Here is a 26,559-nt window from a genome sequence, read left to right on the forward strand (position 1 = left end):
CTAGTGAGGCTCAACTCTGTCCCCCAGCGGAGTGGCCGTGGAGAAGTACCACCCCAGGGGAAACAGGCCAGGCTGCTGACCCCCGCCTCCACCCCTGCCCTGTCCATCCATGGCGCTCTCCTCCATGTGAGCAGTGGGGCTGTCAGGCCAGGGACACTGTGCACAGCAGGATGCTGGCCATCCTGACGGCCTGTTATCAGGCTTATTATGTGTATCACAATGTGCCTGGCAGCTGGGGGTGAGGGGTCAGGGTCTCGTGAGTAGACAGCTACAGGGCTTGGGGAACCTTGCCCCCTCCTGTCAGCCGAGCCAGGGATCTCCCCGCAAACCCATCTCCCCTGAGCCTCCCCAGTCCCTCGCCTCACTCTCTGTGCTCTGTTCACAGGCCCGTCCAGTGGCTCCAGTTCCGCAAGGTTCAGCCGGCGGCCCACCTGTCCGGACGCCTCTGTGGCCGGCAGCCTCCCCACACCCCCGGTCCCGAGACACAGGAAGAGCCACAGCCTGGGCAACAAGTGGGTGACCACATGAGCCCCCGACATCGGGGTCGGGGTGGGACTGAGCATGGGGCGGGGGCTGAAGAGCTGCTGGGGATGCCAGCCCACCCAGGCCTCCCCTGCCTGTCTGGGAGCTGCTGATGGGCGTTCTTGGTCTTCCGGGCTGGTGCCCCCTCCTCAGGCTGGCATGGGCTCAGGAAGGGCAGGGGTGGTCGTGGCTGCATGGCCCGTGTACTGGTGACAGGTCTCTGGGGCTCAGCAGCTGATGGAGGAGGTGTGCAGGGAAGGGCAGGGAGGCAGTGGTGGGCTTCTAGCTGGTTTGCCCAAACTTGATTAGTGCCTCCTCGTAGAAAGAAAACCCCAGAGTCCAGGAAACAGCATGATAGTCCTCCAGGGAGCATGTGATATCTCATGGCACCTGTGTGTCATGGCTCAGCATCTCCACTTGCTAAAAGTTGCAGAAAGTCTGCAGAGCCCAGAGCCTGCTGCAGGTTCCCCCGGCTCCATGCGGCTGACCAGCTGGAGGACATGCGTGGTCCTTAGCATGGCTGGGCAGCTGTGCGCATGTCCCCAGGATGTTGGGCACAGATCCCTGAGCAGTTGGGTCCCTTCTGCCCTCTCTCCCTCCCTCTCTCTCCTTCTCTCTGTTCCTTCCTTCCTTTCGTCCTCCTACCATTAAGACACAAGCCTCAGCCAGCCCAGGCTAGCCCTGGAGAAGAAAAGGCTTGCTTCTCCGAGAGTTTGGGGCTTGCTCGGTGCTGGATACACTGCCACGTGCCTGTCCAGCATCCTCTCACTGGGCCCCTGCAGGCCTCCGGAGTAGCTGCCTGATTCGTGTTGTAAGAATGAGGCCAGGAGGTCCGACAGGGGAAGCACCTGGCAGTGGTGGGTAAGGCTGGAGCAAGGACTTGGACCAGGTGTATGACTCCAGAAGCAGATGTGCTGACCACAAGGTCAGCCATCTTTTGGCTTGTTTGGCCCCATCACTCGAAAGCACCATCCGCTCACCTGAGCCTCACAGTCATCCTGGGAGTCAGGCAGGGTGAGTAGCGTGAGTCTCCATTTGCCAGAGAAACTGAGGCTCAGAAGAATGATGTGACTTGCCCAAGGTCACGCCATGGGGAGATAGGACCGCGGTTCTGGGTGAAGGTCTTTGTCCTGCAGCTGTGCTGTTCTGCTCAGGCCCCCGGGGCAGGTGGAACCACTGTTGCTCTGTAGATAAGGAGCTTTGCCTTCTTTCTTCCTTTCCGTTTTCCAGTATGATGTGTCAGTTGAGTGTAGTTGAGAGTAAAAGCGCGACATTCCCGTCGGAGAAAGCGAGGCACCTGCTGGATGACAGTGTCCTAGAGCCCCGCAGCCCCCGCAGGGGCCTCGCCCTCGCCTCCTCCTCCGCTGTCACCAACGGACTCTCCCTCGGTAAGCGTCCCCGGCCTGCACACGGCAGCGGGTGGGCCACGGCCCGGCGTGTCTGTGTCTGTGTCCGTCACTGCAGTGCCCGGGGGCCCCGCATCCCCCCTGCAGAGAGGGCTCCCCACAGGCGTCACCAGGGCCAAAGAGGCCTTTGCTTCCCGGTCTCCACTTCACAAAGGGCCATGGGTCCTCATCCTGCCAGTGGCTCTGAGAGGGGCAAGAAACAGGGGACAGACACGTACCTGAGACCCACTGTCCTTGGCAGGTGACTGCCAAAGCCTTGTGGCTGCTGCCCCCGCGGGGCTCCGTCCCTGGGGAGCCACAAACCCTGGCCCGCAGGGCAAGGGAGGAGACTCTGCCTGGGGACAGCAGCAAGGCGGCCCCGGGGTGCTCCCCATGTGCTTGTCTTCATACCAAGAAGCCAAAGTAAGGGAGGATGAAAAATTGACCTTCTGGGATGAAAATGTATGTCTGAACTCCAGCCAGAAATGGTGCTTATATCAATAGAAAGACAGAAGCTGAGCTGCTGGGGCCAGGGTTGGCGGGGGTGGTATCAGACCTAAGGGTGGCAGTGAGCTCTGGTCACAGGCCCGGCCCCTGTGGAGTCCAGGCCACCCGGTCATTTCTGCTGTCAGACAGGTGTACTGTCCACTACTGTCCTTTCAGTGTGCCATGCTTCTGTACTCTGTGTGTCCGTGTGTCTGTCCTAACAGGGAGTCCTCCTGGGGCTGGCAGCAGGTTAGACAGAGGCCAGTAGGGTGGAGGGCCCCAGCGCATGGGAAAGAAGAGGTGGTACAGGCAGGAAAATCGTGCGGGAATCTCGCATCCCGTGAAACGGGGCCAGTCTCTGAGGCAGCGTCGCCGCAAGGGGGCACCTGGCTCCCACTTCCTAGAAAGCGTGTGACAAGCAAGGCCCGTGTCTGCTGTCGATCCAGGGAGGAGATCCTCTCCTTGGACCCAGTCAGGGGTTTCCACCAGCTCGGGACAGTGTAGCCCAGGCTTCCTAGGTGCGCCTGGGGAGAAGAGTTCAGGGTCTGTGAGTTGGGGAAAGGCTGGATTAAACCAGGGCAGCAGGTCTTTTCCTAGAGACTGGACCATGCTGATGGGCATCGTGGGTCTCCCGGGAGGCAGCTGAGCCCGGAGGTTCCCGCGCTGTCTGGGCCGGAACCCTCCTCCTTGGAGAATCCCATGGGGTGGGGTTCTGAACCTGCCTGGGAAATGCCGGCCCGAGAGCATTGGGCTGGGCAGTAGAACAGCTCTTTTACATCCAGGAAACTTTCTGAGCTGTGCCTGAGCCCAAGCCTTGCTATTCCTGAGACAGAAACCAAGTCAGATGCTGTGCTGTCCAGCATCCAGGCGGGAGATCCCCAGGCGCTGCGGCTCTCAGCTTCTCTACTCCGAACACTCAGAGGTTTTTCTGTTTGGAGCTGGAACCTGGGAGCTCACTGCCCTGTGTGCCTGTGCCCTGCTTGAGACTGAACTGGTCCTTGTGTCCTGGAACTGCCAAGGGGCCTGGGACCCCCCTCTTTCTCCCCACTCGCACTGCCCGGCTGTGGTGCCAGCAAGGCAGTCCAGGCAGAGAGGGCAGAACCCAGGCGCCTCCAAGGAAAATCTCTCTGCTTCCTTGTGGCTGAAGCTGGGCCTTGGTGAGTCCCAGTCAGCCTGGGGGTGCAGGCCAGGGGAAAGCTGAGTCCTCTGTGTGCACACTGCCCCGGGCTCTGAAAGGGTGCTCCATGGGGGCCTCTGTCCAGTGCTAGGTAGCTGCTCCGTGGCCTGCATTTAGTCCAGCCCTGACCTTTGGAGGGAGAAGTTGTCGTCTGGCCCCTGGAGGGCAGTGGTGGAGCCTGTGGAAGACGGAGTCCTAAGGGTCTTGACCCCAGGGGACTGGTGTGTGGGCAGCCGCAGCGCTGAGCAGGCAGGGAAGGGAGAGGAGGGCCCACCTGGGAACCGTGGGACAGGGCGGGCCGAGTGTCAGATAGAGCAGCAACAGAGCAGAGCCCGAGCCACACTGACACCCCCGGGGTCAGGCGGTGTCCCTCCAGCACGTTCGTGCAGCTTGGGGCCTGGGCCCGGCGGAGAACAGGCCGCTCTAGTGGCCCCGCTCCTGCGAGGCCGCCCCCGCTCACTGATCTATGTTCCTTTTCCAGGCAGTAGTGAGAGCTCAGAGTTTAGTGAAGAGATGTCTTCAGGGCTGGAAAGGTGAGTGTGGCCTGGGCTGGGCCTCCCTCCCGGGGGAGTCGCTCGGGGGGGCCCAGGGAGCTGGAGACCAGCCCCACCCTCCTCACCCAGCCTGTCGGGGGCTGCCCCATGGCTCCACAGGTCAGCGCAGCCCAGGGGCAGGGAGGCCACCCGAACAGGTTGGGCGTGGGGTGGTGGGTCCCGCCCCCTGCTCTGGCAGGACCCCTCATCCTCGGGTCCAGAGTTGTCCCAGGAGCCTCTCCCTCAGGCCGAGCTGCCAAGGAGACCTCCGAGCACAGATTCGGTCTGAGATGTGGGTTCTTGAAAGCAGAAGCCTGACAGATGGGTCTGGAGATGGACATGTGGCTCCGCCTGGTGGGGTCTGAGAGCATTGCACCCCTCTGGCCACGGGCTGATACCCACCCTCCTGGGCGCTGGTGAGCCAAGGAGACTCTGCCCAAGGTTCCCTGCAGCCAGTCCGTCCACCCCAGGAAGTCCTCCCTGTGCCTCCCTCCTCTACGTGCTGGCACTTTCTCTGTGCCAGGCACCAGGTGGGCTCTGGGAAGACAGGGACCCTGGGAACAGGGAGCTCCTGCAACCTTGGCACCGCCGATGGTGAAGGGCATTGTGGGGACTCAAGTTCTTGGGAGAGTGGCGGGGCATCCAGTGACACAGAGGTAGACTTGTATCGTCCTGGAAAGTAGCCCCTCCTCTAGCCTGTGTACACAGGGGTCTGCATGCACAGACAGGCACACACAGGCACACCCTCAGTTATACACACCCACACCCACACCCCTCCCGTGGTGCTCAGCCCCCACAATCATAAATGGTCAGAGAGGAGGTGCGGCCCACTGGCGGGGGTGGGGGCACAGGGCAGAGGGATGGGATACGGGGACAGTGAGCTTTGTTGAGTGCTCCCCATGTGCCAGGCGCTGTCTTGGTCTCTCCCAGTCCTCAAGCCCCCCGGCACAGGGGTTAGCTGTAAGATGTCCCCGTTTCATATCTGTGGACAGCAAGGTGCAGACAGGTGGCGTGGTCCTGCCTCACCCACCCCTGCGGGGCAGAGCTGACCCATGTCCACCTTCCCCAACTGCAGGACCCACCTGGTCATCACCATGCCTCATCCAGAGCCTCTGTGACACTGCAGGGACTGGCCCCACGTCAGTCAGCCTGTCTGTCTGTCCTGGTGATACCCTAGGTGGGTGGAGCTCCTCTTTCTGTCCCTCCCCAGGCCTCCTGAAGGGACATTTGCTGGGCTCTGATTTGGGGAGCATAGGCCTCCTCTCTGTGGGCCCGCTGCCCTCTCTCTGCCCACCCCAGCGGGGGGGCAAGAGCCAGACAGATAGCAGGCAGACATCAGATCTGACTGGTGGAAATTTGACTCTTCTCAGCGCCAGTCAGGGGACTCCTGGGGCAACCCAGCGTCTCCCCAGCCACACACAAGCCAACGAGGTGACAGTGATCCTGAATAGCACCCAGACCTGGACCTGCTCATGGCTCATTCATCCCTTCGGTCATTTACCCGTTCACTCATTCATCCCTTTGTTTACTCATCCATTCATCTGTTCATTCATTCACTCCTCCATTCCTTCATTCATTCCTTCATTCACTCCTCCATTCGCTCACTCATTCACTCATCTGTTCTTTCCTTCGCTCACTCATTCATTCAAAGCTGTGTATTAAGCAGGTGCTCCCTGCCAGACACCTCACTAGTCTCTGAGGGTGGCGGACACGGTTCCTGCTGAGCCCCCACGACTGAGATGGGAGCTGCCAGGGAGGAAGGGGGTGAGAGAATTCCCGCCTGAGGGACATAGTGCCGTGTTCCACTCAGAGGGGAACTCCACACGCTTTGGTGTTTCGCTTCTTTCTCTTCCACTTGGAATTTAGCGGTAGATTCAGCTTAGAGCCTAGCGGTGGATGGACTCTGCGTCTGAGTGTCTCTAATGGGTCACTTTGGAGAGCTCCCTGGCAAGCACTGTCACTCACGCAGCCCGCTGTGCAGATGCTCAGCCTGCCTCCAGGGCCCTCAGAACAGCACCCCACCCCCATTTCTCATCTACTTGGGACCCCGCTCTCAGTCCAGCCCCTCCTTCCTGAGGGGAACAGGAGACCACCTGCTTTAGAGATTCAAGGCGGCCCTGATGATCCAGATCCAGATGCCAGGTGCCCCCCCACCCGCCGTGGCCCAGCCTCCAGCCTCCACTGCTGTCCTGCACTGGCCTCTTCTCATGTCCCCCAGAAAGAGTCCACTCCCTCAAAAGCATGTTAACATTCGAGACTTTCTTGAAGACCCCACGGGAGAGTTGGAGAAGCTTTACCTCACCTTCGAAATCTTTGCAAAACATTGCTCTTTCTCTCACAGTGCAGTGACCACAAGTTCCCCTGGGCTCTGCCTACCTGGAGCCCAACCCACTAGACCCCCCTCCACCCTGGCCTCCCCCATGCCACTTTGCTCCTGCTCATTGAACGGGAGCGGATTCCCTCTTCCCCAGGAACCAGGCCTCACTCTTCCTGGGCCCAGAGGCCAGCAGGTGCACCCACAGAGCCTCCCCTCCTGGACCCCTGCCTGCTGTTCCCAGCAGACGCTGTAAGAATGCACTCTCCCTGCATCCTTATACCTGCGTGAGGAGATAGTGACCTCAGAAACAGAGACAAGGGTGCAGGAGAGGGCTGGGCCGCAGGGGAAGAGGTCCTAGTTCTCCAGTCCCCAGAGGCAAGGCGGGGGCTGGAGGGGAGGCACCTTGCCCCACGGCCCTGAAACTTACAGGGTACAACCTTCAACTCACTTGCCCACCAGTCCCCCAACCCTAGTGACAAACTTGGCCTTGGCCAGGGAGACACATGGAAGCAGATGCAAGGATGCGTGGCAGGGAGGCCCAGGCCAGTGACCACCCCCCCAGCCCACCACCACCACCAGTACATACCCTTCCATTGGTCTGAGGCCATATCAGTCAGCCTGGAGGTCATGTGAACAGACAGGCAGGATGGTTCTTATTGTCTGGCTAAGGGGGTGGTCATGTGGCCCATTTTGTGAGTGTCTCTCTGGGTTGGGTCACACTCCTGGATATTTCAGCCTCGGGGCCCCAAGGCGCCCTTGGGCGATCCTCTGCAGTCCAGAGCTTGGACTAAAGTGGCCAGTCTTAAAGAGCAGGCGCGTTGGAGCCCCCAATATCCTGGGGACCCTCTGAGCTGCTCCCTGTGGGAGTGGGCTAGGTGTGGCCACTGGGTCCTGTTCCTGCTGGGCCTGTGGAATGGGGGTTCAAGGGTCACTTCCGAGCTCCGCTCACCTCCTGTCCCTCATCCAGCTCAGCCTCAGCGAGTCACAGGCTTGGGTGCTGGGGAGGGATGGGAAGAAATGAGAGCCCAGAAGTGGTCAGACCCTGGGTGGTGTGGGTCATTTCTTAGCCCTCAGAGACCCCCAAAGACCCTCCCCTATCGTCAGGGCCCAGAATGAGGACAGAGCGGTAGCCCTGGCTCAGGGAGCTCCAGGGAACCAGAGGCCAGAGAGTCACTGGGGAGGGGGCAAGTGTGGGACCCCGCGTACATCCCAGACCTGCTGTTCTCTCACCTCGGGCATCCTGGGAGTGGGACAAAGGCGAGAGAGCCCCGCATCACCTCTGCCTTCCCAAGGAGGGAGGGGGCGGCCTTGGAAGGCATTTTCAGCGCTTCGAGTCCTTGATGAATTGAAACTCCTTGATGAATTGAAACGTAGGGGCCGTGGACATTGCCCCAGGCTGGCCTGGAGCCAACCTCAGGCTCCTCACAAAGGGGAAGGAGAGTGGGATTGTTAGGCAGGCCTGTGGGGAAGGGGTAACAGCTCCTTCTTTGTGCCTGAGTAGAACAAGAGTATCAGCCCAGGAGTTAAACATTTTAAGTGAGGCTTTTAGAGAAAGCAGAGTGGATGACAGGGATGAACACGTGTGTGTGTGTGTGTGTGTGTGTGAGAGAGAGAGAGAGAGAGAGAGAGAGAAAGTGCATGGGATCATTCATCTTGGTTATCTCTGCTTCTAGAGTTATTGAGTGAGTTTCTTTCTTTTATTTTCTTTTTCTGTAGTCTCCAAATTTTCTACAAGTGGTAAATGTTTCTCTTTCACCCAGGAAAAAGTAACATTTAACTTTTTTAAAACAGGACATGATCAGAAAGGCTTATGGGCCACCTTTTAAGGGGTAAAATAGGAAAGCGCGTCACAAAGTTCATTACGAAATACCCAGCCTCCTGTCTCCTCTAGCCTGTGAGGAAGAGCCTTCTCAAGGGAGGAACTGGCCAAAATACGGGTGGTGGAAAGCCTGGGAGGCAGAGGGGCCCTTGGAGGAAGCCCCCTCTGGAGGGAGAAGGAAAGGGAGCAGGTGGGGAAAGTGCACCGCCCCTCGCCCCCGCCCCCTCCCAAACCCCCGCCCCCAAACTCCGCCCCGCCCTCCCAAACCCTGCCTTCTGGGGAAGGGGGAGGCTGCAGCAGGGGGCTGGTCACAGCTCACGGCCAGGGTGGGAGACAGATTTGGTCGACATGCCAAGTGCACAGAAGGTCGGGAAGAGGACATGATGGCAAAGTCTAGCAGGGGGAATCGAGTCAGACGGCGGGTTCAGGGGTGACTTCTATAGAGATGATGGTTCAGCAGAAGCCCAAGGACACCAAGTGAAAAGGACTAGAGTGGGCCCTCGAGGGCGGGGGTCGAGGGACCTGAGGAGGCTGCGAGGCCTGAGCCATGTCCTGGGAGGAGAGGTGGCTCAGCGATGCTGAGCTTGGTAGGGCCCGCGATGAACCTGGTCTCTGGAGTTCTGGGTGTGCCTCTGCAGGGGGAGGTCATGGTGGCTTCTGGATGTTATCAGCCGTGTTGGGGGAGGGAGAGGCTGAGGTCAGGGCTGCTAGCGCTCTCGGTGACCTTGGGCATGTCTCTCAACCTCTCTGAAACTTGGATTCCCCCAACTCTACAGGGAGGATGCTCACAGGAAGATCTGGGCATGTAGGTGCAGTTGCTCCGTCAGGGAACTTACTTAGGGATGTGTATGAACTTCACTCGGTAGGAACCTCTTGCCAGCAAGCAAGCGATCCTGGAGTCTAAGACTGGGTAGGGTGAAGAGAGAGTCCCCCACGTGGCAGTTCAGTCATCCTGGGATGGATGGACTGCAGTGAAGGCAGGTGTCCACATGCCTGCCAGCCTCTAGGGTGACCGAATTGTGGGGAAGGCACTTGTAAGAGGGAGCTGTTGACACTTGGGCCCACAGGTGCTCTGGGGTGTAGAGGAGATTCGATAATGCAGATTCTGCCCTGTACTCTCTTTAGCCTCTGAAATCTCCCAGCATCCTCTGGGAGGTCCCAGGAAAATGGAATCATGGCAGCAGAGCCCCAGGCCTGCCACTCCCAAGGTAGAGCCTTTGAAAACAGTCCTCTCCCTCCTGGAGAAGGTTAGGGGACTCTGGCAGATGCCCTGGGATGGGCCAGGGTTCAGGGGTGCCTCTTGAGCCCCAAACTGCCATGTGTTGGGAAAGGGAGGCAAGGTTCTGGGGGGTGATCCTGGAGGCGAGGGGTTCACTTCGACTGAAGTGAAGCATAAGGGTGATGTTTCAGGATGACTCTCACCAAGGGCCTTGCTGCCCCACCCCCATGCCACCCCATCCCCCTGTGGCTGAGGCCCAGGAGCCGCCCCCACCCCCACCCCGAGGCTCATGTCCCTCACCTGCCCACCCCTCAGTCTGGTTTCCCAGGCCCATCCCACTCTGTGCCTCCATTCTGCTGCTCTGCCTTGGGTGGAAGCCCAGCTGGGTGATGGGCCAAGCTTCTGCTTTTGGTTCCCCTCAAAGGCACCATTGCTTGCCTTGCTCTCAGAGTCAGGCACTGAAGTCGGGCAAGTAAGTCTCCACCCAGGAGCTCAGGCTCCGCTGGGAGAGAAGAGTGGGCAGAGCCCCTGACCTTTTGATTGACCCTGTCCTTGGGCCCTGCCAGCTAGCTGCCACGGCTTCCCAGGTAGCTGAGAAATCTCTGCCCACGACCTCTGTGTCCAGCACCTACAGCCCCTCAGGGTCGGGACCTGCAAGGTGGGCAGGCCCCTCCATCCATCTCATGTTACTCTTCTCTGTGCATATCTACTGTGCTCTCCGCTGTGTCTGCAGCCCAGATTTCTAGACCTCTCAGATCACATTGGGGATGATGCCTCTTAGCTTCCAAGTTTACATGTTAGAGCTTCACCGAGCTGCAGAGCCTGACTGTCAGCCTCTCCTATCTGATTCCTCATTGCCAGAGATAAAACCTGATTGACCTGGCTTGGATCAGGGGTTGTTCTGTCCCCTTACTTAAGCATCCAGTACAAATACAGCTCCTAGGGACCCACTCAGTGGATCAGGGACACTGCCCAGAGAAGAATTTGACTCCCAGGCAGCAAAAGTCCTTTAACAAAAACTGCTGGAAGGGAGTCTCAGAGGACTCAGCCTGGACAACAAGTGGGTGACCTTGTGAGCCCCTGGCACCGGGGTCAGGGCTGGACCGAGCATGGGGAGGGGGCTGAAGAGCTGCTGGGGATGCCAGCCCACCCAGGCCTCCCCTGCCCGTCTGAGAGCTGCTGATGGGCGTTCGTGGTCTCCCAGGCTGGAACCCCCTCCTCAGGCTGGCATGGGCTCAGGAAGGGCAGGGGTGGCCATGGCTGCGTGGCCTGTGTACTGGTGATGGGTCTCTGGGGCTCAGCAGCTGATGGAGGAGGCATGCAGGGAAGGGCAGGGAGGCAGTGGTGGGCTTTAGCTGGTTTGCCCAAGCTCGGTTAGTGCCTCCTCGTGGAAAGAAAACCCCAGGGGCCGGGGGACACTGTGACCATCATCAAGGGAGCACGAGGTATCTCATGGTGCCTGTGTGTTGGGGCTCAGCATCTCTGCTTGGTGAGAGTTGCAGAAAGCCTGCAGAGCAGAGAGCCTGCTGCAGGTTCCTTCCAGGGGGCTGTTAGCCGGGGGACATGTGTGGTCCTTAGCATGGCTGTGCAGACTCAGGGAGGCAGCTTCCTGCCTGCAGATGAGGATGAGTCATTAGGAAGTGGCCAGGGCCAAGCTCTGGCCCAGTGGGCAAGGGTTTGCTGGTGCAGGTGGACGCTGCTGGTGAACAGCATCGTGTGGACCCTTCCACAGGAACACCTGACCAGGGTCTCTGTGTATGGAAGATAGAAGAATTGGGGAGGCGGTGTGCTAAGACAAGACTACTGAGGCCTCAGTGTGATTATTATCCAAGGCTCCTCCCTGCTACCCATTCCTGGACCAGCAACAGGGACTCAGAGCTTTATGAAATTTAACCCCTGAGATACCTACCACCTAATGTGTGTTGAGGGAAAGCTGCCTTTCAGACCTGTCTCGGCCGCTCTGAATTCTCAGGATACTCTTGGTCCAGGCAGGCCCCTGGCTGCTTCCACTTCATTGGCACCTCCCATCTTTCTCTTCCCAGTGTTGTGACCTTGGGCAAGTTACTCCACCTCTCTAAGCCTCAGACTCCTTATCTATAAGGCGGGGATAAGAACAGTGCCTGCCCCTCAGTGCTGTGATAAAACAGGATAACGACCCAGGACTGCTTAGCACCTGGTACTCATCATCCCATCATCACCATCATCCCATCATCTTTATCCTCCTCCTCTTCATCCTCATCTTCTTGAACACCCTTTGGAACTGAGGTTCTGCTTGGTTGTGAGCCCACATCTTCCCCCAACCAAACTTCCCATGAGGAAGGTGGCCAACTGCAGGCCTCCACCAGCCAAGATCTGTCCCCAGGACGGGCCCGTGGAATGGCCTTCCTGGGATGCGTTCTGTTCAGCCACTTGTTCCCAGCGTGCTGCTGGAAACGGTGTCTGTGATTCTAGAGTTGAGAGCACCCTGTGTCAGTTGGAGAGTCCCATGATTTCTGGAGTTCACTAAATACCTCTGCCCACTCGTTTTGCATTTTCTGGTCCTGAACATTCAAATAACATTCTCAGAGCAGGGATGTGATCAGATGGTCTGGTTCCAGTGGCTGAAGATCCTGGCTCTTCTGTACTAGGCCTAGCCAGAGCCAACCCACCTGTCACAGCCCTCCTCCAGCCTGGCAAGGCTTGCCTTGGGCGGAAAGGCCGGCCACCACCCTGCCTCTAGTCTCCTAAAAGCTGGCCTTGGCAAAAAGTCACCATTCCACTGCCCTTCAAGGCCAGGGTCATTCCCCAGGCTCCAGGCAGAGTGGGCTCTGACCCCCGCCCCCCCAACCCCCCGACTTGGAGCAGCTTGACTGACAGGGGCACTCGGCTTCCTGTGGGAAAGACATCCTCCCTTTGTGAGCACATGTGTCCCCATCCCTAATGACAGGCCAGTAGGTGGCTTCCCCTCCTGGAGCCCATTCCTCATCTAAGACAGGGTGAGAACGGTGCCCTCTCCCCCCACGGAACTGGGAGGAGCAGGGTGAGAGAGCACTCAGCCATCTCATGGTAAGCAGGCGATCAATGGCAGCTGCTCTGAAGTGCCAGGCGGCCCAAACCACCAGGAGAAGACTGTCGGGGGCAATGGACCTGGGAGGTGGCCCCACCCCAGGAGACCCAGGGTCTAAGAATCTGTGGTCATCCCGCCTCTCAGACGCTGACAGAGCCCGTTCACCGTGTGCTGTGGCAGAAACCTGCAAGAAGGGTGCCTCTGAGAACAGAAGGCCAGGGAGCCACCCACAGGATGCTGGCTCCAAACACGGCCCAGTCCTCCTGGCAAACTCCTCCAAATGTGACAGCTCAGCCTGGCTCCCACCCTGAAAAGTGTGGAAGGAGCCTGGAGAGTTGGTCAGACCTGAGTTCAAACCCTGGCTTTGAATGTGCCTCGGTTCAGTGTCTTCACATAACTGAGCCTCAGGACCCCATTCAGCGATGCTAAAACAAAGCTCCCCTGAGATAATCAATGGCCTGATGCATAGCAGCGGTCACTCACTAGTGACTCTCCCACGAGCTGCCCCAGTGACCCCCGGCATCCCTGCATATCCCACCAGTCCACTGCACTCTGGGTCACCTCACTCCTTCAGGAAGAACAGGAGGAAAGACTGCTTAGAAGGCTAGACTGGTTGGAAGATGCAGGTCTTAAAGTAGAAAGAAAAGGGAAGTTGCTCAGTCATGTCCAACTCTTTGCGACTCCATGGAGTGTAGCCTTGGGCTCCTCCATCCATGGGAGGACAGAGGTCTTAAAGCCCTCTATCAATAGTCAGTCCTTCCAGCTACGGACTGTCTCACAAAAGAGGAGAGGAGGCGGCAGCGCCCACCATCACATGGCCCTGTCTTGGAACAGTCCACTGTCGTCGTACATTTTCCTGGGATGCCGGGAGCAAAGATTCATGAGAAGAAATGTGGAGAAGAAGAGGCCAGAGGATCCAGCTCTGCAAAGGGAGGCTCCATCCTTAACTCCAGAGAGATTAGAGCTCAGAGCAGCAATGCACATCAAACCAGGAGGCATCCTCTGGGCCCAGGAGTGTTGCTGCAGAAAGGTTCACTGTCAGACCCTGCCCTGCCTCATAAGGGATCCTGGCCATGGCTGGGAGAGAGGCAAGCCCGGAGGCAGTCTCCAAGCCCCTGCGCAGTCTGCTCAAGCACAGGGCTGTGACATGCCATGGTGTCACACCCAGTTGTGAAGAAAGAGAGGAGGCACTCTGGCCTGTGGGCCGGGGGTTGAAGGTGCCAGGGCCTCTGAGTGCACGGTGGGGGCAGGGTGGGCCTGCAACCATCATATCACGAGGGTTGGCTGGGGAAAGGGCTGAGACTCGTTACGCTTGAGGACTTGGGGGACCAAGCACGTGCTGCAGCTCTTTGTCACCTACAGAGGAGTGGCTGACGGACGAGAAGGACGGTCCCAGGGCAGTCGACCTGGATGACCATCAGGCTCCCACCAGCCTTGAACTTGGGCCTCTGGAAAGCAAACCCAAGATTGTCGTCAAGAACTGTTCCTTCTTGAGCAGAGGATGGAGGGGCAGGGAGCAATGCAGCCACCCCTAAGAGGAACTTGAGCTCAGAGATGGTGTGATGCACCTGCGGTGATGAATGAGGACGTCCCCATACCACCCAGGTGTCCAGTGCCACAGGGCTACGTGCAGGAACCTGGGACTGGCAGTGGACAATAGGAGGAATAGTTGAAAAGAGAGTGCGGACCTTGTCTGGCTTTATAAATTGAGTTGCATCATTGTTTGGCCAATGGAGGGCTATAGCCCAGGGACAGACTATTAGTGAAACAGTTTAAATAAGACAGGAGTTACCTATTGGGCTTCCCTCATAGCTCAGTTGGTAAAAAACCTACCTGCCAAGCAGGAAATGGGGGATCAATCTCTGGGTCGGGAAGATCCCCTGGAGAAGGGAATGGCAACCACTCCAATATTCTTGCCTGGGAAATCCCACGGACAGAGGACCCTGGTGGGCTGCAGTCCACAGGGTCACAGAGTCAGGCACAACTTAGCAACTAAACAGCAGCAGCAGCAGACCCCTGCAGAGGTCAAGAGAAGACTGAGAACCAGGTAGACACAGGAAGTCATTCTGCTAAGAGAGGAAAGGGCAAAGAGAGAGAGATGGAAGCCTGATCCCCAAATAGGTTCAGCTCCCTACCTGCCCTGGACGCTACACCTTCCCCTGGAAAAGCTCACTGCAGGGGAACTACGGGTGAGAAAGAGGCCAGATGGGAGCCCACGGAGGGTTCTGGAGCACCAACTCTTAGACCCTGAAACGGATCACAGAGCAGGTTTGCTGGGGACCGTCTGGGGCCAGCAAGGAGCCTGTCCAATGGAAGTTCAGTTCAGTTCAGTTCAGTCGCTCAGTCGTGTCTGACTCCTTGTGACCCCATGAATCGCAGCACGCCAGGCCTCCCTGTCCATCACCAACTCCCGGAGTTCACTCAAACTCATGTCCATCGAGTCGGTGATGCCATCCAGCCATCTCATCCTCTGTCGTCCCCTTCTCCTCCTGCCTCCAATCCCTCCCAGCATCAGAGTCTTTTCCAATGAGTCAACTCTTCACATGAAGTGGCCAAAGTACTGGAGTTTCAGCTTTAGCATCATTCCTTCCAAAGAAATCCCAGGGCTGATCTCCTTCAGAATGGACGGGTTGGATCTCCTTGCAGTCCAAGGGACTCTCAAGAGTCTTCTCCAACACCACAGTTCAAAAGCATCAATTCTTCGGCGCTCAGCTTTCTTCACAGTCCAATTCTCACATCCATACATGACCACAGGAAAAACCATAGCCTTGACTAGACGGACCTTTGTTGGCAAAGTAATGTCTCTGCTTTTCAATATGCTATCTAGGTTGGAACGGAGGAATTCAGTAGCACCTGGTGGATACTGATGCTGCACATGCCCCGCCCCCTCCGCCCTGGGCCAACATGCAGGACAGCCCACAGTTCTGTGTCCATGAGTGTACACGTTTAATTGGATTGACCATGGAATATTGGGACTTTACAGGCACGACTGAGTGACTTTCACACTCACTCAGTGTTTTCTCTCAACCTCACACTGGGATGAGGGGTGTGCCCAGATTTTAGTCATCCCCTTGTCACTGGAAGAAAGCTGAATACTTAAGGCTGAGGAAGCAGTTACCTGGAGACTTGGGGACCCGCACTGATGGAGGCTCCAGGGTGTTGTGCTCCAGGTGTACCCCGGATGTGTTGCAGTGTGAACGGGGAGGCCAGGGGAAGAGTTGGGGCTGAGGTTTCTGGAGCTCATGACCACATGGTCTGAGATGCCCTCGCCTCTTCCACGAGGGGCTCGTTTTCCCAGGCTGTTGCTAAAACTCAGCTCTTTTCCTCTGAAGCAGGGGACGTCTCTATGCCACGCTGGGGCCCAACTGGCGTGTTCCAGTCCGGAATTCTCCCAGAACCCGGAGCTGCGTCTACAGGTACTCATTTACTCATCTGATCATTTACTCGACAAGTAGTTCCAGGGCGCTTGCTGGGCGCCAGGCGCTGTGTTCAAGGCTGCCGACGAGATGGATACAGCCTCTGCCTCGGTCCATGGGGCTGAGACAGAAATGGAATAGAAAATCATGGGTGCCGATGGTCCAGAGAGGAGGCCAACCTGGAGAAAAGACTGGAAGAGTGATAGGAACTAGCCAGATAAAGGGAAGGGAGGCGTTGGGGTAAGAAGACCCACAGCCTAAGGATAGTCCATGGGGCCAGGAGGCAGGAGGAGCAGGGTGGTTCCAGGAGTGAAGGAGAGTCCAAGTTGTAAGAAGTGAGAGACAGGAGAGGGTGCCGGGTGAGGCCAGAGAGGTGGACCAGAGCCAGGTCCAGCAGGCGGTGAGGAGGGTGGTTGCAGAGGCTCTGGAGGGGTTGCATGAGGGAGGGGGATGGAAGGGGTGAGGGATGGAGAGGGAAGGGAGTGGCAGGACCCAGGTCATCCTGGCTGTGGTGTGCAGAGCGCATGGAAGTCAGGAGTGGACGCAGGGAGGCCAGAGAGGGTTGGGAAGTTGCTCAAAAGATGACCAAGTTCTGCCGTAAGGTGGGGGGTGGGGTGGCTGAGCTGGGCAGTCCTGCATATTTAGGGCATGAGAGCAGTGATTCTGGGATGCCGAGGGATAGCAGCTTGGCTTCGGTGTGTGGCGTTGAAGGAGGTGCCATCCAGGGAGCCAGGGAGCCGAAGCCAGGGCTTCGGAGGGAGGCCTGGGCCGGCGCCGCACTGGCCCTCCTCACCTGCAGGTGGCGCCCTAATCCCTGTGGCAGAGGGGGGGAGAGGCGTCCTGAGGCAAAGGTGCAGGGCATGGGGTTTGGGGTCCCCCCATCCCCTTCCCTCCTACTTCCTCACTGCTCCTCCCAAGATCCTGCCAACACAAGGAGGAGCGGGTGCTGCACGGTCCCAAGATCCGCAGCGGGAGAGGAAGCAGGATGTGGTGTGGGTGACGCTAAGAGCTGGGTTACAGGGAGCGAGCGTGGTCCCCAAGCCTAGAGCTGCTCAGCGCTCAGAAAGACAAGGGCAAGGCATGTTCCGAGCTGTGGGCAAGCCCAGAGCCATCTTCCTTCAGGCTCTCTGTGGCCACAGAGCCCTCCCTCCCGGGCCTAGCCCAGCCCTGTTGAGTTCTCAGTCTGTGGTGGCATCCTGGACCTGGCAGTGGGGGGCCTGTTGGCCCCATGGGTGAGAGGGTGCCTGACCCCAGCTCCTCTGGGTGATGTCTGACCCATGTTCTCCCCCCACTGCCCAGCCCCACCGGTCCATGTATCTGTACGCTGGGGAGCTCTGCAGCAGCCCCCACCATGGAGGGGCCTCTGAGAAGGAAAACTCTGCTCAAGGAGGGACGGAAGCCCGCGGTGAGTGCAGAGGGCAGGGAGGGCATGGGTTCCAGAGACAGGCCAACCAGGGTCCCAGCCCTGGCCACGCCACAGGGTGGGCAGGGTCTCAGTTTCCACATCTGTAAATTGGGATAAAATAGTCCCTACCTCCTGGAGGACTGGGCAGGAAGGCCACGTGTGTGGCCCTGCACAGAGCGAGCAGGCGGTGGACGTTGCCGTGTGATTATCTTGAGGGCAGGTGGAAGCCTGGAGGCCCCGGGAGTCAGGGAGGATGCTGTGCCTGAGATGGTCAGCACAGCCTGGGAAGTATCACCAGTGCAGATCCCCTCCCTGCTCAGCACCATCATGAAACATGTGGTGGGAAGGACAGGGACCAGGGATCGAGAGGCCTGTCAGGCTCCAGCACTAGCCACCAGGTGCCGAACCCAGAGACCCCTGGCTCCATGACCCCTCAGCCCCTTGCAAAGGCCTCTTTGTTCATTCTTTGGGACACCCATGACTGGCTGCCCACAACCTGCCTGTGAGCTGAGTCTCCAGGCAGCGTCTGCCAGTGTCCACTCTGGCCTCCCTCTCCGTCTCTGGTTGCTGTTTGCCTTCATCCACTGCCCATGAGGCCACTTGGAGATGCCCCCTCCCACTGATGCCCAGTGTGAAGATGCCAGGCCCGTAGTCTGGGGGCCGGTCTAAAAGCTCCCCATCTTCGGGTTCCAGGCGGTTCTCAGGTGAGGAGAAGCATCTTCACCCCAGCCCTGGGCCACTCTCTGCCCCTGGACTCAGTGTCACGCAGCAGCCTGCAACGTGAGGCCCTGTACCTGGTCTGCTGTACAGACCTGCTTGCCACCCTTCTGTACCTACATCCAGGCCCCAGTCATCCTGAAGCCAGAGCGAGACAATATCCTAAAAGCACTGTTGTCCCAAATGCTGGTTGGCCCACTGGTAAAGCGATGAAGGCAGTCCAGGGGGTCCTGACCCATAGTTTTGAACAGAATAGACTGGAAAATGTTGGAGTTTCTTACACATAATAAAGACGAGTATGGTTTCATGAAGCTTCTTTTGGTCAACACACAACACCATGCTTGTGTGTCGTACACACCTGGCGGGGGTGTTGTCAAAAAGGTCTGAAAGCCACTGCTTTCATCATCTGGGACAACGCAGCACCCCGGCCCCTACCAGTGTGAAGAGGAGCCCCCCAGGCTGTGATGCAGGGCGGTCTGCTGAACCTCTGTCCTTCCGCGATGGGATATTTGCTTCGCTTTTGCAGAACTGGCTTTTCCAAACCAATGAGTGGAGCCCCAAACTGGGGGTTCCAGGCCTTATGCCTAGAGAAACAAAAGCTACACCAGCAGTTTGGCCCTGCCGGGCATCACCCCTTCTAGCCATAAATGCTTTCGAGGTGCTGCCATTCACCCTCAGCCAAGAGTGCCCATCACAGATGTTCCAGTTCTTCCATGCTGTGGTTTCCACTTGTCCATTTTTCCCCAGGACGTTCTTGGGTTCAGGTCACCCGAACTCACAGAAGTTATGCCTTGGCACTAAACACGGTGGGAAAAGGAAGGGCTCTGGGAGGAAAGGAGCCAGGGAGGGGAGGCAGGGCTGGGGCTGACGATCTGCTGAGGAGTCTTGCTGGATGCTCGGGGCCCTGGAGGCGTGGCACCGAGGGATGGAGGGCAGGGAAAAGAGGAGGCCTACGCTGGCCCCGCTCAGAAGAAGGGGCCGCCCTTCCGCCCGTGTGCCTGCGTCTCCAGGCAGCCTGGGGACTCCACCCCTGCCACTTGCTACATTGTCACTCTGCCTCCCCTTCCTCCCTAGCTGTCTTCATGGACCAGGTACTGGGTCATACTCTCAGGATCCACCCTCCTGTACTACGGAGCCAAGTCCTTGCGGGGCACAGACAGAAAACATGTACGTTCCATGAAAGAACTCCCTGTGCTGGGCCTTCATGTAGTGTGAACCTCGAGGGGTGTGGGGGGAAGGTGGGGAAAGGTGGTGGGGATGGGAGGGAAGCTTGCCTGGCCCAGGTGGGCCTTCCTAGGGGAGTGGAGAGCACGGGCCTCCCAGCTATGCTGTTGTTCCCCTGCAGTATAAATCCACACCTGGTAAGAAGGTCTCCGTCGTGGGCTGGATGGTGCAGCTGCCCGACGACCCTGAGCACCCGGACATATTCCAGCTGAATAACCCCGACAAAGGTAGGCAGCAGGCCAGAGCTGGTGCCTGTAGCCTCTCTCGGCCCTGTTCCTTCTGCAGCTAAATGTGCATTTTGAAATGCACAAAAGTAGGAACTTTTGAGGCTGCTGCTTTCCCTTCACGTTAGGTTCTGATGTTCACAGGGTCCCATTAGTCCCTAAAAGCTGCTTAGACCGTGGTGGGCGTGTCCAATGAGCAGTGCGCATGGCAAGCGGCTGCCAGAATCCTTTTCACCTGTGGCTGCTGGGGCCCATCTCCCCTGGAGCTGTGGCTTTGGGGTCTTGGAATAAATAGCATTGTGCTGGATGAGGCAGTGACTTTGAAGCTGGAGGAGTCTGTTTTATCTTATGCATTTGACACATTATTCTGAGAAGGATCCACGGGCTTCACCAGAGCCCAAGACACCATGGCGGGGGAAGTGGTTGAGAGAGATGGGGGCGGGAGGGGCACAGAAGCCTCCTGCTCCACGCGCCCCGACCTTGGCTGCTCCTGACCTTCCTCAGGGCAGTCACCCAGGTTCCCGCTTATCTTCACACCACGGGCAGACCCTCCCATGTGACCTTTCTCTCAACCAGTGGCCTTTCCACCACCAGGCAATGTTTACAAGTTCCAGACTGGCTCCCGGTTCCATGCAATCCTGTGGCACAAGCATTTGGATGATGCATGTAAAAGCAACAGGCCTCAGGTAAAGTCACCAAAGTCCTGCTTGTCACCTGAAATACCCTCTCCCACCCTCGGGCAAGGGTCCACAGAAAACACACCTTCCTCCTTCCCCCAGAGACTATCAGCGAGGCTCCCAGGGACTCTCTTTTGATCAGCTTTTCCCCATGAGACAGGGCACCCCCCATCTGGCTTACAACCAAGCCCAGCTTCAGACTAGAACTTTGAACCTGTCTCCCGTGTTTTTGCTACTAAAGGAAACACCACAGAAACATCCCATCAGAGACAGGTGGCAGGTGGGGTACTGCCCCATGGCTCAGGCTACAGCATCTATTGAGGTCATCCCCCTGAAAGTTGATTTTTGGGCATCCTCCAACCTGACCAAAGGGTCTCCCTGCTCCCCACAACCCTTAGGAATAAGGATAATAGCTAACTTGTTGAGAGCCAACCATGGCTGTTGGTGAGTGGGGCTCCCCATTCCTTGGCATATTTGAACCAATGGGACTGCTGGTTTGCCAGGCCCTGGCTTGAGGCTCGCTCCCACCCCCATGCCACCCCTCCCAGGACCAGGCTTGAGGTGAGATGCTTTACGTGTAGGAATTGGCTGAATCCTCCCAGCATCCCTGTGGGGTAGGTTCCCGAATTGTCCCCGTTTTATGCTGAGGTCACTGAGGCTCACAAAGTGGTAGACCCTGGTTTAGGGCCCCCTGGTGAGTGAGGTCTCACCCCCTCCTGCCTGACAGCAGAGTCTAGACCTGCCACCCCTGAGCTCTTCCACCACAGGCATCCCCAGGGCCCCTGACTTGCTCAGCCTCCTGCCATCGAGCTAGAGGCCTGGAGGCAGAGACTCCGCTGTCCAGGCTTGTGAGAGAGGTGGCCGCCCAACCCTCACACCAGCCCAGGCAGCGTGTGGGCCTCTGGGACCAGAACCAATGCTCCCGGCCCTGAACTTCCCTGACCTGTTCCCCAGGATGAGCTAGAAGAGGGTGGGGGTGGAGGAGCTGGGTCCCTCTCCTCTGTCTAGAGAGCCAGCATCGGAGCTGGGCTAGAGGGAGGCAGCTTTGAGAAGGAGGATGGTGGTGTGGAGGCCACACCAGACGTGTGGGGCCGGGAGGGCCAGGGCTTCCGTGGTGCTGGTCGAAGCTCAGTCACAGACTTCTCAGCCCCCAGGGTGGTTCTCATGAAGCAGAGGGAGGTCTCTAGTGGCATGTCCCGTGATTCTGTGTTCAGTGTGGGCTCATTCGGGATTTTCATCTGTAACATAGATGTGGACATGTATGACAAGCTGATCAAATTAGACATGATAAGAAGCTCGACGACAGAATTAGCAGAAAGTCCTCGACAAACTAAAACAGGAGGGCAAGACCGACAAAGGGATAAACTTGAGGCCCCACAGGGAAACTCAAGATAAACTGCGTTTGAGTCGGACACGACTGAGCGACTTCACTTTCACTTTTCACTTTCATGCATTGGAGAAGGAAATGGCAACCCACTCCAGTGTTCTTGCCTGGAGAACCTCAGGGACGGGGGAGCCTGGTGGGCTGCCATCTGTGGGGTCGCTCAGAGTCGGACACGACTGAAGCGCCTTAGCAGCAGCAGCACTCACTTGCTAGGAATTTGTCCCTGGGCACATGCTCACACATACACACACAGGCTTGTGGTCAGAGTGTTCACTGCAGCATTGTCCTTAATAGAAAGAGAAAAAGAAAAGCCACTGGAAACCTTGCTGACCCTCAGTATGTCCCTACTGTGCAGCCCCTGATGTGTGTGTGATTACCTAAAAGCTGCTGCAAGTCACGAGTGAGAAAGCTTAAGTGTAAAAATGCATGTCAGGATGATCTCATTTGTATTAAAACACACATGCATATTTATCCTATGCATGGTGGTGCACGTAACATTAGTGAAAGAGCATACAGGAGACTACACTTTTGAGGTTTCTAGAGCATGTTTTTCATATTAAGCAAATGTAACTGCCCATCCCCGTGATGAGGAGACCAGGGTCCTGGGTTGACAGTCACCTCAAGGTAATGAACAAAGTGCCACCTCAGATCACCTTAGGAGAGGAAGAGCCTCCTGCCCTCCTCTGCTCTGGTCACACGGTGCCTGCAGGGCCCCTCCTTGGCTCTGAGGGCACGGCGCCTGGAGCTCACCTGTACCCAGGTGGCCCCAAGGAGTGACAAGAACTGAAGCCCTGAAGTGGGCCACACAGACGGTGGGGCGGAGAGAGAGGCAGGCCCTTCCTCGGTGTCTGCCCCACGAAGACAGTCGTGGCTCTGAGGAGATGGGCAGTCAGGAGCGGGATGGTTGCCCTGAACAAGAGCCTGTGTCCTGATCTGGGGGGCTGGGGGGCAGCCTGAGGGAGGCAGCAGCCCCGCAGCAGGTAGCTGGGACCTGGGTCAAACCCACTTAGCAGGGGAGGTGTTTTGTGTGCAGGACAAATGGATTGCATACCATGTCTGGCAAGTGCTGTCTTCCCGCAGCAAGGTTTTGCAACATTGAAGTATTTTTGTCCAGTTTTTAGACCTAAGGGAGAAGGTCTTCTATTTTTTAATACTTTTTATCTCTAATTTACTTTCAACCAAATATTCCTGCTGTCTGCCATATGTAATAAAAATGGCAACAACTAAATATTCCACAGCAGGGGATTACTGAAACAAGCCACAATACCTGCCTGCGATGGCATACGAAGGGGCTGCAGAGAAGGGTGATACAGAAATGCATCTTCTCCCGTTGAAACTCTCAGTGCCTGAATGACTTTTTTGTGGAATTGCATTTCTTAAAATCGTCTGTGGTAATAGGGAATATGTGTGTGCATGTGTGTGCTAAGTCACTTCAGTCGTGTCCAACTCTTTGTAACCCTATGGACTGTAGCCGGCCAGGCTCCTCTGTCCATGGGATTCTCCAGGCAAGAATACTGGATTGGGTTACCATGCCCTCCTCCAGGGGATCTTTCCGACCCAGGGATCAAACCCTCATCCATGTCTCCTGCATTGCAGGTGGATTCTTTATCGCTGAGCCACTGGGGAAGCCCAATAGCGAGTACGCTTAAACTTACTGATAGCATGTATATAAGGTGTAAACCACAGCAATAAAGCAAATAACCATGTGCCCCCGACCCAGCCTAATGGCAAGACTTCCCCAGGCCTCAGAACACCTCCCTCCCAGGGGTGTCTTCCAAATTCTCTCTCTCTCCCACCCACTTGCACCCCATAACCGCATTCCTGATTTGTTTGTTTACTGTTGCTTTAAAGCATTAGCACTCGTATTTGATTTCTTTATGTGTTATCTGGGGCACACTTTTACTGTTTTTTAATGTTCACTATTCATTCATTCATTCATGTGTTTGTTTGGCTGTGTCAGGTCTTAGTGCAGCACGCGGGATCTTTCGTTGCCGCGCACAGACTCTAGTTGTGGTGCGAGGCTCAGTAGTTGCAGCACGCAGGCTTAGCTGCCCGAAGCCTGTGAGATCTTAGTTCCCCGGCCAGGGATTGAACCCATGTCCCCTGCATTGCAAGGCAGATTCTTCACAGAGCTATTACTGCATAGCTTCTTCTGTGACTTGCTTTTCTCCTACAGTATGATCCTAGGGTTCCTCAGTGTCAGTGTGTAGCTGTGATTCGTTTGTTTGTAATTTCTCATCACTTCTCCTGTCCGTGATCCCAAGAAGGATTTCCTGCTTCTTGCTATTTTGAACAGTGCTGCCATGACCATTCTTATCCCTGTCTCCTGGTGCAAGGAGATGCATTTTTTCCAATTCATCATTTTGACCAAATTGACACCAAGATGGATTTGTTTCTGATGAAATTGCTTCTCATCAAATTTCCTGGAACCCCACGGCCATGCTGGGGAGGAGGCCTGGGGCTGGGGGCATGTTAGCAGCTTTGAAGGAAAGGAGAAGCACCGTGATCTTGGGGCTGAGGGTCCCCCAGTAAAGGGAGCTGGGATCTGGTCCTGGGGACACAGCATGGGAAGGTCTTGGGGTTCCTGACATCCCCAAACTTCCTCCTTCTGCTTGTGCTTCTACTTGCCAACTCCTACCATCTGCTAACCACCCCTCTTCTCTCCAGAGGCATGGGCTTACCCTACAGGCTCGGTCACCTCCTCCTGCAAATGCACTTGTGCTTTGACCCAAGGATAGTGGTTGAGAGCGTGGGTGGTGATGTCACAGCCCTGTCACTCACCCGCTGTGTCCTTCACCTCCCTAAGCCTCAGTTTCCTCACCTTTATAATGGGAATAATTCCAGTACTTGCCTCCTGGGGTTGTTGTGAGGACACAGGACGCAATACTGATGGGGTTCTCAGAGCCCTTCCTGGCACATGGTGGCCCCTTAACACATGGCGGCTGCTACTATTGCTGTGTCCTCTCCCCATCCCCACCCACTCATTCACAGACTGACTGGGAGAGGCCTGAACCCTTCCCTTAGGGACCCCTCCACCACCCCCCCAGCCCCAGCCCCTTCCGAGAGGTCGGAACTTTGACAAGAGACTGAGCTTTCTCTTCTAGGTACCTGCAAACCTTATGTCATTTGAATAAGTCTCTGCAGGACTTGGCGTGACTTCGGAGGCCTCTGGGAGCCCAGCCTGGGACTGGTGGCCAAGCGCACATCAGGGCACAGGCCACTGGCGGGGTGCTGGGAGACTCAGACCTGGACTTGAGGGGACATGGCCTCACAGTCCGGAGGGCTCTGCCGGTGTGGGGTCCACCTGCCGATCCCCAGCCATCCTCATGCCCCCCATTCTGCAGCACCACCTCGCAGGGCCTCGATCGGTCCGCAGACTGTACACCCTGCCTGCCCGCCTGCCCAGCCTGGGCCCGCGTCTGTCCACCAGCTGCTGCTGCGACAAGAGAGCACCCGGCCCACGTTGGGTCCCCAGGGCTTTCTCCTGCACAAAGAGTGGACGGCGACCCCCGTGTGAGGGCCAGAGGGACAAGACAGGCTGGGGACTGGCTCTTTTCACCCCAGCGCATGGGGTCGCTCACCCACAGGGCTGCCTCAGATTTTGTATACCCGAAGCGTCCTCTGCGTGTGCGTGCCGTGTCTGTGTGCGTGCAAGTGAGCGAGCGTGGACTATCCGAGAAACATGCATTTTGGCACAAGACTCGTGACATCACACACTTCATTCTCTCTGAGGCCCGGCTTTCACCTTAAGCGATAGACTCATCCACCGAGGAAGGTTAGAGTGAGAGCCCAGATTCCTCCTGTGTTAAGGGTCCCTCGCATTCTTTTACTGTAAACAAACAATGCCTTAAATTGTGTCTTGTTTTCTGTTCCTATGGGTGCTATTCATCCGGAAGGCCTGCTCCCTGGGCCCGCAGGCCCTCCCAGGCCTTGTTGCGGCCGGCTCTTCTGAGATAGGACCCGGCTTCGGAACCATGGACTGGGCCAGCCGCTGGCCTGCTTGCTTCCTCCCAGCCCCCTCCCGCAGGGTCTGAAGGCGCCCCCCTACCCCCACTTGCTCCTCCCCGCTCCCCCCACCCTGCCCTGTGCCAGCATGGGAGCCGCTTTCTGCCAGCTTCTCGAGGCCAGCTGTGCGCGGTGACCTGACCCGCTGCACGGAAGCTACTCTGCACCAACCTCTCCCCACAGGGCCAGGCTTTCGCTCCCCCCCTCCTCATCTCTCTGCCTCCACTGCCAGGGCAGGGCCTCTGGGATTCCTGATTACACTGGGGAGCCTGAGTGACACTGAGGCCTTAAGCTCCCCCATTCTTGCCCCCAGACACAGTCACCAGCAAATTCTCCATCATCCAAGTCCAAGGGCACAATAGTTGATGACCATGGTGACAAGAGAACAAAGCCCCGGGGAGCAGACAGTCAGAGCTCTGGTTTCAGCTGAGAGCTCTTCAGGTGAACAACGTCCTTCACCTATCACTCCTTGTCATGTTTTTAAGTGACTTACTTTGCACAAATACATTTTTATTTAAAGTCATGAACAAAGATTAGCTTTATTTATGGTAGCTTTATCACTGTAGCTTCTCCCCCCAGCCCTTTCCTGCCCTCTCCCCTCCCCTCTTCTCCTTCTCTTTCCCTCTCTCTTTTTTCTAATCTGGGTGTCCTGATTCTGAGAAGGAAACTTGAATGATTTTTTGAAAGAGACTGGATTTTTGGGTCCTTGTCACTCTTGTGGTTTCAGAGCTCACACTGATCAGACAGCAAACTACTCTTAAAAGAGTTTCTGGGCAAGATGCTTCAAAACAACACCTTAACCACTAAATGGTAATAGGTCGATTTAAAAACTGCCAAAGAACCCACCCCTGTATTTTGATCAAAAGGTGGCCACTTTTCCGAAAATTCAGATGAGTTAGTGAGGAAAGTGATTGTCATCAGGGTCTTATTTTGTGATTGCACCTTACTGTGCTCAGTAACTAACTTCCTTTGGAACAAGGTCTAGAATACTTTGGTGGTGGGA

The 26,559-nt window shown here is 57.0% G+C and overlaps 1 protein-coding gene across 3 annotated transcripts in view; it reads left to right on the top strand.

The window, feature by feature from the left end:
* RALGPS1 (Ral GEF with PH domain and SH3 binding motif 1) overlaps positions 1–25,470 on the top strand; it is a 295,892-nt gene extending 270,422 nt beyond the window's left edge. For 2 of the 3 annotated variants that reach the window (XM_055541185.1, XM_055541186.1), the window contains 7 exons: positions 386–512; positions 15,837–15,920; positions 17,220–17,325; positions 19,117–19,209; positions 19,388–19,493; positions 20,085–20,176; positions 24,656–25,470. In XM_055541185.1, coding sequence (XP_055397160.1) covers positions 386–512; positions 15,837–15,920; positions 17,220–17,325; positions 19,117–19,209; positions 19,388–19,493; positions 20,085–20,176; positions 24,656–24,685 — 638 coding nt within the window. In that variant the 3' untranslated portion in view covers positions 24,686–25,470. Of the gene's footprint in view, positions 1–385; positions 513–1,752; positions 1,911–4,051; positions 4,104–15,836; positions 15,921–17,219; positions 17,326–19,116; positions 19,210–19,387; positions 19,494–20,084; positions 20,177–24,655 lie in introns of all 3 variants that reach the window. The other variant, XM_055541187.1, reaches the window with a different exon arrangement.
* The last annotated feature ends 1,089 nt before the right edge of the window (positions 25,471–26,559 follow it).

The sequence above is a fragment of the Bubalus kerabau genome, chromosome 11, assembly GCF_029407905.1.
Source record: "Bubalus kerabau isolate K-KA32 ecotype Philippines breed swamp buffalo chromosome 11, PCC_UOA_SB_1v2, whole genome shotgun sequence".
Classification (NCBI taxonomy): Eukaryota; Metazoa; Chordata; class Mammalia; order Artiodactyla; family Bovidae; genus Bubalus; species Bubalus kerabau.